At 40.5% G+C, this 12,246-nt stretch overlaps 1 protein-coding gene across 1 annotated transcript in view; it reads left to right on the top strand.

Moving 5' to 3' along the window:
* GABRR3 (gamma-aminobutyric acid type A receptor subunit rho3) overlaps positions 1 to 12,246 on the top strand; it is an 87,776-nt gene that overhangs the window by 43,739 nt on the left and 31,791 nt on the right. The window contains 3 exon segments of the mRNA XM_049857864.1: positions 7,398 to 7,457; positions 9,175 to 9,197; positions 9,900 to 10,040. Of these exon segments, the coding sequence (XP_049713821.1) occupies positions 7,398 to 7,457; positions 9,175 to 9,197; positions 9,900 to 10,040 (224 nt within the window).

Raw genomic sequence — 12,246 nt, 5'->3', positions numbered from 1 at the left:
TCTGGGAGCATCTCAGCACAGGAACCTCAGACTCAAAGGATGCACTCTGCTCCCAGCACTGTTTTCTTGGTGGTATGAGGTCCCCATTTCTCTCTACTCACTTCTCTCTTTTATATCTCAGAAGAGATTGGCTTAAGACACTATCTAGTCTTGTAGATCTCATCAATACAGCTGCCACTAATCCATCTCATTACATCTTAGTGACAGGATTTATAACCCATAGGAAAATCACATCGGATGACAAAATGGCAGACAATTATACAATACTGGGAATCATGACTCAAAGCCAAGCTGACAGATATTTGGGGGGGACACAATTCAACCCATGACAGCTTGCTACTGGGCCTTAGTAAAGACTGAACGCTTAACCATGTGACATGAAGCCACCATGCAGCCTGAGCTTCCCATTGTGAACTGGGTGTTATCTGACCCACAGATTCATAAAGTTGGTTGTGCACAACAGCACCCCATTATTAAATAGAAGTGGTATATACTAGATCAGGCTTAAGCAGGACCTGAAGGCACAAGTAAGTTACATGAGAAAGTGGCCCAAATGCTCATGGTCTCCACTCCTGTCACATTATCTTCTGTCTCCCCAGCTGTACATATGACCTCATAGAGACTTCCTTACGATCAGTTGACTGAAGAAGAAAAAACTTATGCCTGGTTTACAGATGGTTCCGCACAATATGCAGGTACCACTCGAAAGTCAACAGCAGCAGCACTACAGGCCCTTTCTGAGACTTCCCTGAAGGACAGGAGAGGGGAAAACCTCTCAATGAGCAGAACTTTGAGCAGTGCACCTGGTTGTTCACTTTGCTTGGAAGGAGAAATGGCCAGATGTGCAACTGTATACCTATTCATGATTGAGGCCAACAGTGTAGCAGGATGGTCAGGGGCATGGAAGGAACATGATAGGAAAATTGAAGATAAGGATTTATGGGGAAGAGGTATGTGGATAGACCTCTCTGAATGGGCCAAAAAAGTGAAGATATGTGTGTCTTATGTGAATGCTCACCAAAGGGTGACCTCAGCAATCAAGTGGATAGGATGACAAGTTCTATGGAAACCACTCATGCTCTTTCCCCAGCTACTCCCTTAATTGATCAATGGACTCATGAACAAAGTGCCCCTGGTGGCAGGGATGGAGGCTATGCATGGGCCCAGCAACATGAACTTCCCCTCACGAAGGCTGACTTTGCTACAGCCTCTGTGGACTGTCCAATCTGCCAGCAGCAGAGACCAACACTGAATCCCCAATATAGCACCATCCCTCGAAGTGATCAGCCAGCAACCTGGTGGCAAGTTGATTACATTGGACCACTTCCATCACTGAAAGGGCAACATTTTTTCCTTACTGGAATAGACACTTACTGTGGATATGGATTTGCCTTCCCTGCATGCAATGCTTCTACCAAAACTACCATTCATGGACTTACAGAATGCCTTATCCACCGACATGGTATTCCACACAGCACTGTCTCAGATCAAGGGACTCACTTCACAGCAAACTAAGTGAGGCATCTGAAATGTACCACATTTTCTTTTCCTCTAATGAATCCTATGCATGCTGAATGGCTTATCATAGACAATTCCAAAAAATGTTTGGTAAATTCAAGCAATTCAATTTTTTTTCCCATGTCTTAGAAATCCCTGAAAGATTCTTTAGAAAGCTGAAAAATGAACCTCCAAAAGATACCCATGTTCTAATTCATGGATTAGCACACAAACTAAAGGTTATTATCTGTGAGTACAGTGTTCTATTAAAAAAAAAAAAAAAAAGCTATAGGAGACCAAAAGGTCAGCAATTACTCTAAAGCAAAGATGAGAAAATAAGGGGTCAGGGAAACTAGAGTACCAGAAATGGAACAAATAGAACTTAATGAAAAAGAACGTTGATTTATCATAAAAAATGTGACTAATGTCACTGAACAAATTCTATAGAAATTGTCAAATGGGAACATAATTTACTGTGTAAATGTTCAACAAAAATACAATAAAATATTAAAAGAAAGAGACAGAGAGAAGCAAACAGAGATTTAACACACACAGAAGAGGAGAAGGCAATGTGCCCACAGAGGCAGAAACTGGAGTGATGCAGCCACAAGCCATGGAATTCCAGCACCCACCATAACCTGGAAGAGACAAGGAACAGATTCTTTCCTAGAACTTCTGGAGGGAGCATGATCCTGCCAACACATTGATTTAGACCCAATGATACTGATTTCAGACTTCTGGCCTCCAGAACTGTAGGAAAAGAAAATTTCTGTTGTTTTAAGCCACCAAGTCTGTGGTAATTTGTTACAGTAGCAATAGGGAACTAACACAGATTCTCTTTCGTTCATTAAAAATACCTTGCTTATCTTGAGTGGAGGCTGCACTCACAACCAACAATCTACTGAGGGAACTATGATAGCAACAAGGCAGACCTTCATGGGAGCATGACACCCCCTCCCCCATTTGATAATTGTTGGTTGCCAGGCACTTTTTTTAGGCTGTTGCAAACTGCTACAAAAGGCCTCCGCAGTGTAGTCTGCTCCCATAGTTAGCACTCTCTGTGCCTCCCTGTGTGCCCCATGACTCAGACCTCTGAAACCAAAAGGACAGGCCTTCCTGGGGATCGTTTGGGTCTGTTTGCTCCCCATTATTATCAGTGCTGAGGACTGCAGGTATCTTGAATGGAGGCTACACCCACAGCCAACATACTACAGGGTGGGCTCTGATAGCAACAAGGCAGACCTCCCTGGGAGTCCATTTGGAGTGTGACTATCCCTCCCCCAACTAGTAGCCATCAGCTGCTGGACTGACACAAACTTCTGCAGAAGATTCCCTAGAGTGGAATCAGGAGGTAGGTCACCTAAGTATACATTGCTCACCTAACCACACAGGGCTACTGGGGCTCTGAAACCAACAAGACAGATCTCTTAGAGATCCTTCTGTGAAATGCCAGCGCTTCCTCCTCCTGAAACAGAGGAAAGTCTGCTTTTGCTTTCCCTGAATGCCCACTCAGATATAAGCAGTCCCCAGAGAGCATGGAAAGAAACCTCAGACAAAATCGGAGGGTAAAACCCTGTTCCAAAGGAACTTACTGAGTGTAGGTTTTCTGACTAAAGCGTGACTGCAGAAACAGTGAAGGGAAGGGAGTAATAACCAGAGAGAGAGGGGACTGCTCTCCCTGCTGGACAGGTTAATTAGCCCATGATATCTCGCCTGACTGGCCATACAGACAGGTGAATAGACTGACCACAGCATGTTCTCTGGTATGTTTGGGAGAGGTTGAAAGTCGAAAAAAGAAAAATGGATCTTTCAAATCCCAAATAAACAAACGAGGGAGATGGAGCTATCACAGAGAGTCCTCTTCACTTTCGCAAGCAAGGTTGTGTCATCTGCATAACACAGGTTGTTAATGAGTCTTCCTCCAATCCTGATAACCCCATTCTTCTTTATAAAGTCCAGCCTCTCAGAATATTTGCTCAGCATACAGATTTAATAAAAAACGGCATGGTAAAAGGATACAACCCTGATGCACACCTTCCCTGACTTTAAAAAACCATGCAGTATCCCCTTCTTCTGTTTGAATGAATGCCTTTTGATGCATGTACAGATTCCTGATGAGCACAATTAAGTGTTCTGGAATTTCCTTTCTCCACAATGTTATCCATAATTTGTTATGATCCACACAGTTGAATGCCTTAATATAGTGAATAAAACACAGGTAAACATCTTTCTGGTAGTCTCTGCTTTCAGCCAGGGTCCATCTGACATCAGCAATGATATCCCTCATTCCACGTCCTCTTCTAAATCCAGCTTGAATTTCTGGCAGTTCCCTGTCTATATATTGCTGCAGCCACTTTTGAATGATCTTCGGCAAAATTTTGCTTGCTTCTGATATAAATGATATTGTTTGATAATTTCCGCATTAGGTTGGATCACCTTTCCTGGGAATAGGTGTCAATATCGATCTCTTCCAGTCAGTTGGCCAGGTAGCCGTCTTCCAAATTTTTTGGTATAGATGAGTGCGCACTTCCAGTGCTGCAATCGTTCGTTGAGACATCTCAACCAGTATCCCATCAATTCCTGGAGCCTTGTTTTTAGCCAATGCCTGCAGTGCAGCTTGGATTTCTTCCTTCAGTACCATCAGTTCCTGATCATATGTTAGTTCCTGAAATGGTTAAAAGTTGACCAATTCTTTTTAGTATAATGACTGTGTATTCCTTCAATGTTCTTTTGATATTTCCTCCATCTTTTGATATTTTCCGATAGAATCCTTCAATATCGCAACTCGAGGTTTGAATTTTTTCTTTAGTTCTTTAGCTTGAAAAATGCTGAGCCTGTTCTTCCCTTTTGGTTTTTTATCTCCAGGTCTTTGAACATGTCATCATAATGCTTTACGTGGTCTTCTTGAGCCACCCTTTGAAATCTTCAGTTCTTTTACTTCATTATTTTTTAATTTGCTTTAGCTACTTGATATTCAAGAGCAAGTTTCAGGGTCTCTTCTGACATCCATTTACATTTTTTCTTTCTCTCCTGTCTTTTTGATGATCTCTTACTTCCTCCATGTATGATGACCTTGATGTCATTCCACAACTCATCTGGTCTTCAGTCATTAGTGTTCGTTGTGTCAAATTTATTCTTGAGATGGTCTCTAAATTCAGGTGGGATATACTCAAGGTTGTACTTTGGCTTTTGTGGACTTATTCCAATTTTCTTCAGTTTTAACTTGAACTTGCATATGAGTAATTGAGGGTCTGATCCAAAGTGGGCCCCTGGCCTTGTTCTGACTGATGACATTGAGCTTTTCCATCATCTCTTTCCACAGATGTAGTCAATTTGATTTCTGTGTATTCCATCTGGCGAGGTCCATGTATATAGTTGCCATTAACATTGGTGAAAAAAGGTATTTGCAGTGAAGAAGTCATTGGTGTTGCAAAATTCTATTATGCAATTTCCTCATCATGTCTATCACCAAGGTCATAGTTTCTGACTACTGATCCTTCTTATTTGTTTCCAACTTTCACATTCCAATAACCAGTAATTATCAGTGCATCCTGATTGCATGTATGATCAATTTTGGATTGTAGAAGTTGGTAAAAATCTTCCATTTCTTCAAATTTGCCCAAATTTGATTGGTGTGTAAGTTTGAATAGTCATATTAACTGCTCTTCCTTGTAGGCTTATGGATATTATCCTATCACTGATAGCTTTGTATTTCAGGATAGATCTTGACATGTTCTTTTCGATGATGAATGCAATGCCATTCCTCTTCAAGTTGTCATTCCTGGCATAGTAGACCATATGATTGTCTGATTCAAAATGGCCAATACCAGTCCATTTCATCTCACTGATACCTAGGATATTGATCTTTATGTGTTCCATTTAATTTTTGATGATTTCCAATTTTCTGAGATTCATACTTCATGCATTCCAGGTTCTGATTATTAATGGATGTTTGCAGTTGTTTCTTCTTATTTTGAGTTGTGCCACATGAGCAAATGAAGGTCCCAAAAGCTTGACTCCATCCACGTCATTAAGGTCAACTCTACTTCGAGGCAGCAGCTCTTCCCCAGTCATATTTTGAGTACCTCCCAACCTGAGGGACTCATCTTCCGGCACTATATCAGACAATGTTTCACTGTTATTCATAACGTTTTCACTGGCTAATTCTTTTCAGAAGTAGACTGTGAGTCCTTCTTCCTAGTCTGTCTTAGTCTGGAAGCTCAGCTGAAACCTGACTGCCATGGGTGATCCTGCTGGCATTTGAATACTGGTGCATAGCTTCCAGCATCACAGCCACACACAAGCTCCCACAGTACAACAAACTGACAGACACATGGGGGAGTCTACGCTAGCAATGTGATTTTGATGAGGGCGTTGGGCCACATGGTATCAACTTGACCTCTTGAGAGGCTGGAGACTAAGGTCATCATGCAACCTACAAGATTAGCCCTCCAATTAAAACCCTAGGTGAGCTTCCCTTGTTGGCAATACTCCATGTGTGTTGTCACACATCATTGCTGGGGGAATTAAGTGCTGTTTTTTTTTTTTTTTACATGATTACCATGGGAGAGGACATTGGAAGTTTGTACCTGGTGTCTCTTGTCCTATGTGCCTTTTTCTATTGCTGATTTGAATCTGTTACCTTATGCTGTAATATATTGAGACCATGAGTATAACAGCTTTGCTGAGTTCTGTGAGTCTTTGTAGGGAATCATGGCACTCGAAGATGGTTTTGGGGAACTTTGAATATGGGGAAACTTAATTTTTTTAATCTGCATAGCTATTCCAGCTTATAGCAGAGCCAGTCCAAGCCCAGAACCAGGTGATTTGACACCACCTAGCCATCTAACCTCTTTGGGCATTAGTTTCTTCATGTATAGTGTGAAGGAGGTGAGCTCAAGAACCTCAGAAGTCCCTTCCAGCTATAAAGCACTAGGAATACACCAACATGAGTATGTTTTGTGACACAAGGTCATCTAGACACATTTCTGGCTTGGTGTTTTGCTATATGACTACTGACAGCAGAATTCAGCCCACAGAAGATAAATAGGTTTTGCTTCTCTGATTAACTCAGGAGCACCAAGCTAGGAGCATCTGTTGCTTTTGTTTTTTGCAGATTGCTCAAGGGCCTTTTATGAACTTCTGATCTGCTATTGTGGCTACCAAAGTTTCTACTTTGAGGCAGTATCACACTATAGCAGTCTCTGCCTGAAGCCAGGAAAATGTAGGAGAATATAGAAATTTGAAAAAATAGTCCTCATCAGTATGCAAACCTTTGACATAATAGTACTTGAATTATGTATTGTGCACATAGATATATAACTAAAAATGCTCTGGGCTTTCTCTTCACTGCTGGAAAGGGATTTCCCTCTGGTAAGCTTACCTTGCGAGGGAAACCTTTAACCAAAGGTTTTTATTAACACCATCCCAGCCCTTTATTATTATTAAAAGCTGTTTAAATTTTGATATTGCAAAAAAGCAGATCCAAATACTTAAATTTATTTAAAAGCTTTCTCATTTTGAGCTGTATTTTTTCTGAAGCATCAGAGCCAGAAAATACAGAGGGTGCTCACCAGGAAATGGTGAGATCAGAAGCAATTATTAGAGCTGTAATTCATTCATTAAGCCTGTGTCTTAAGGAAATCACCCACCTTTCTGGATTTGCTTATTGTTGTTGTGTGTGGTTGAGTTGATTCTGACTCATAGTGACCATATAAATAAATCTACTGGTTAAAGGGTTTGCTTGATTATATGTTGTTTGAATGGAAGATGGTAAAGCCTATTTTGCATCCTTGAAAAGTACTCGAAACAAGAAAGTAAAGAAAAGCTTCAAAGTTGCATGTTTATTTGGCCATATGGTTAAATGATCTCCCATTTTCTTTTTCTCATGCTTTTTATAGGATAATAGTTTCAGCCATGTGCTCTATGGATTTTAGCAGGTTTCCTCTTGGCATTCAAAAGTATCCCCTTGAAAAGATTAGCCCAAAGGACTGAAGGACCACATCTTCCACAGCCTCCACCAGACTGAATCCAGCACAACTAGATGGTCCTTGGTGACCACCATTGACTGTTCCGACAGGGATCATAATAAGGGGTCCTGGACAGAGCTGGAGAAAAATGTAGAACAAAATTCTCACTCACAAAAAAAGACCAGGCTTACTGGCCTGACAGAGACTGGAGAAATTCTAAGAGTATGGCCCCTGGACACCTTTTTAGCTCAGTAATGAAGTCACTCCCAAGGTTCACCCTTCAGCCAAAGATTAGACAGGGCCATAAAACAAAACAAGACTAAAGGGGCACAACAGCCCAGGGAAAAGGACTAGAAGGCAGGAGGGAACAGAAAAGCTGGTAATAGGGAACCCAAGGTCGAGAAGGGAGAGTGTTGACATGTTGTGGGGTTGTTAACCAATGTCATAAAACAGTATGTGTACTAAATGATGAGAAACTAGTCAGTTCTGTAAACCTTCATCCAAAGTACAAAAAAAAATTTTTTTTAATAAATTTATGGAGAAAGATTAAAAAAAAATTTTTTTCCCTTGAAGCCAAAAAACTGCAAGTCTGACTTCCTGATGGAGTGGGTATACACGATCCCAACGCACCAGCACACACTTAGGTGTAAATCAGCATGCTCTGAACAAGCACTGAGAAGTCTTGATATCAGTGAAATGCATTTATCCAAAACAGCTGATTTTTATTTTTACTAAGAATAATGGAAATTTGTCTTTCAAATGAGAAGATTCAGGGGAAAAAAAAAAAGCTTTGATAATTATATATTCTGCAGTTTCCACAATGGTTATAAAGAAATAGCTCCATAAAAACGTTGTTGCTGTTGTTACCATAGATGAACACATATTTTCAAAATTCTGAAAGTTCTAGAATTCATATTCCTGTATTTATCATAATCCTCCATTAAAGGTGAAAACCCAGCTTTAGACATAGACCCCCTAATCAAAGCACCATCAAAAGTCATCTGAGCCGGCTCTCTATCAAACACTTTGACTCATTAGCTATTATTGACGTGACATCTTAAAAGCTAACTGTAATTTTTCACAATGTATCTAAATGCTGGGGAATCTTAATGGTTGTCTCCTACACAGATGCTCCTCCCCAACTTCATCGGAAACTTTCTATACCACTGTCTTAATTATCTAGTTCTGCTATAACAGATATACAACAAGTAGATGACTTTAACAAATAAATTTATTTTCTTACAGTTTAAGAGGCTGGAAGTCCAAATTCAGGGTGCTGGCTGTAGGAGAAGGCTTTTTCTCTCTCTGTCTGCTCTGGGCGAAGGTCCTTACCTCTTTCCAGCTTCTGCTCCTTCGTTCCTTGGTGGTCATGTGGCATATGTCTTCCTCTCTGTTTGTGTTTGCTTGCTTGTTTAATCTGCTCTTTTATATCTCAGAAGAGATGGACTTAAAACATACCCTACACTAGTACTGCCTCATTAACATAACAAAGAAAATCCATTCCCAAATGGAATTATAACCACAGGTATAGGGGTTAGGATTTACAATACATATTTTAGGGGGACACAATTCAATCCATGACAACCACTACTTAATTTTAGGAGAAAATTCTGGATGAGCTAGGCCCATTTTTGGAATTCCATCTAAGAGAGCTACAAAAGTGAAGACACTTAAAAACCTGGACCAGGCCCATGACTGTAAGGCCAAGTTGTGGCATCACTTTAAGGTCTGGCTGAAGAGACCTGTAAGTCAGAGAATGCACATAGATTTGGGAGCAGCTATTTAGATAGTTTTAACTCATTATGCAAGCATATGAAAAGCTTCCATACTGCACCTGTCATTGGGGTCTAACTAATGGAGTTTTTTTGTGTGTGTGTGTGTGTGGAAGATGTGGGTATTATCAGTCTCTCAGCAAACATTTTTGTTCAGTACCTACTGTATACATGTCATTGGGCCAGGCACTGGGGACATAGAACTATATAAAACATGACTACCACCCATCTGTCGGTTTGTCATATTGTGGTGGCTTTTGTGTTTCTATGATACTGGAAATTATGTCACTGATATTTCAAATACCAGCAGGATCATGAAGATGGATAACTTTAAGAGGAACTTCTAGACTAAGACATATTAGGAAGAAAGGCCTGGCAAACTACTTCTGAAAATTAGCCAATGAAAACTTTGTGGGCCACAACAGAGTATTGTTCATATAGTGCTGGAAGATGAACCCCTAGGGTGAAAGGCACTATACAGTGGCCACAAAAATGGACCCAAACATGCCAACAATCATGAAGATGGTACAGAACTAGGCAAAGTTTCATTCTGTTATACATAAGGTTGCCATGAGTTGGAGCCAACTTGACAACTAACAAACAACAACATAGACTTCATAGAGTTTGCCATTCAGTTACAAGAATATTTTTCTTGTTTTAGGTGGCTACAGTGAGGAAGATCTAATGCTGTACTGAAAACATGGAAACCAGTCCCTGAACACCAATGACCATTTTTCCTTTTCTCAGTTCTTCGTTGAGGAGTTCAGTGCATCCAGTGGATTGACTTTCTACAGCAGCACAGGTACAGCATTTTCTGTGGCCCATTCATCAGCAAGGACCCCTGGTGGCACAATGGTTAGGTGATCAGCTGCTAACTGAAAGGCTTGTGGTTCGAGCCCACCAGCTGCTCTGCAGGAGAAAGATGAAGCAGTAGGCTCCTGTAAAACTTACAGCTTTTGAAACTCTGTGGGGCAGCTCTACCCTGTCCTATAAGGTCTCTATAAATTGGAATTGACTCCACAGCAATGAGTTTGGTTTGATTTTTATTCATCGGCATTGATTGGGGATCTACTGTGCAAACCACCACATTGTGTGAAAACACCTGAATCCTAACAAGTGACCCATTTGTCCAATAACATACTATATCATCCCTCTCCTTTTACAGGCAGCCACCTTCCAAATACCTCATCTCTCTCCTTTTCATGGAATTGATTCTAACTAGAAGCCCTGCTTCCACTGTTGGCCCCTCCAGTCTGCTCCCCATAGAACAGATAGATGATCATTTGAAAACATAAAGATCGCAATTCTCTCCTGCTCAAAACTCTCAATGGGTTTTCCATCACACTTAGAACAAATAGATCTAGTCCCTTCCTAATGCTCTGACCTCACCCAGAGCCACTGCCCCCATCACCGCATCCTGTCCCCCTATACTGGCCTTCTTGTTTGTCCTCAAATACACCCAACTCTGTCCTTTCTCAGGGTCTCTGTTTTGGCTTTTCCTCCGTCTGCCTGAAATGTTCCTCCAGGTCTTCTAAAGGCCAGTTTCTTCACTTCATTCAGGGCTTTGTTCAAAAATCTCCTCAAAAGGGCCTTTCTAATCATGATATCTAAAATAGGCCTCCTCCCTCGCCATTCCTTATCTCTATTTGTCATCAGGGTACCTTGCATTACCTGTTATCATATTTTGTTGGTTACTTTATTGTCAGCGTGCCTCACTAGAACGGGGGTAGGGAATCTGTCTGTCTTGTCTACCACTTCTTCTCCTGACCTGGAACATGCCTACTGTGTGATAGGTGCTCAATAAATAATCAGCTGAATGAATCAATTCACAAAGTGCATTGTTGCTCCAAATAGAAAATCCATTTAAAATTGGGTTTATATTTTATACTCGTTACTATGCTGCATTTGTCATGAAAAGAATATTTCAAGATCTATCCTGAAGTAAAACGCTGTTAGTGATAGGAAAATACCCATACGCCTACAAGGAATGCCAGTTAATACAACTACTTTTCAAATTTACACACTAATCACTAATGCCAAAGATGAGGTATTGAAGATTTTTACCAACTTTTGCAGTCTGAAATTGATCAGACAGGCAATCAAGAATTGCTAATTACTGGTGATTTTAATGTGAAAGTTGGAAACGAAGAAGGATTGGTAGTTAGAAACTATGGCCTTGGTGACAGAAATGATGCCAGAGATTGCATGACAGAATTTTGAAAGACCAACAACTTCTTCATTGCAAATACCCTTCTCAATGACATAAAAAGCAACTATACACTTGGACCTCACCAGATGGAATCTACAGGAATAAATCGACTACATCTGTGGAAACAGACAACGGAAAAGCTCACTATCATCAGTCAGAACAAGGCCAAGGGCTGATGGTGGAACAGACCATGGATTATTCATGTGTGAGTTCAAGCTGAAGCTGAAGAAGATTAAAAGCATCAATTACTCATATGTAAGCTCAAGTTGAAGCTGAAGAAAATTAAAATGAATTCATGAGATCCAAAATACAACCTTGAGTGTATCCCACTTGAATTTAGAGACCATCTCAAGAACAGATTTAATGCACTGAGCACTAATAACCAAAGACCAGATAAGTTGTGAGATGACATCAAGGACATCATACATGATGAAACCAAAACATCATTAAAAAGGCAGGAAAGAAAGAAAAGACCAAAATGGATGTCAGAAGAGACTCTGAAACTTGCTTTTAAAGGTAGGGTAACTAAAGCAAATAGAAGAAATGATGAAGTAAAAGAACTGAACAGAAGATTTCAAAGGGTGGCTAGAAAAGACAAACTAAAGTATTACGATGAAATGCGCAAACCTGGAGTTAGAAAACCAAGAGGGGAGAATACACTTGGCATTTTTCAAGCTGAAAGAACCAAAGAAAAACTTCAAGCCTCAAGTTGCAATTTTGAAGAATTCTATGGCCAAAATATTGAATGATGCAGGTAGCATCAAAAGATGGAAGAAATGCACAGAGTCACTATACCAAA

Source organism: Elephas maximus, chromosome 18, assembly GCF_024166365.1.
Source record: "Elephas maximus indicus isolate mEleMax1 chromosome 18, mEleMax1 primary haplotype, whole genome shotgun sequence".
In the NCBI taxonomy this organism is placed as follows: Eukaryota; Metazoa; Chordata; class Mammalia; order Proboscidea; family Elephantidae; genus Elephas; species Elephas maximus.
This window is presented reverse-complemented; position numbering and strand designations above follow the sequence as displayed.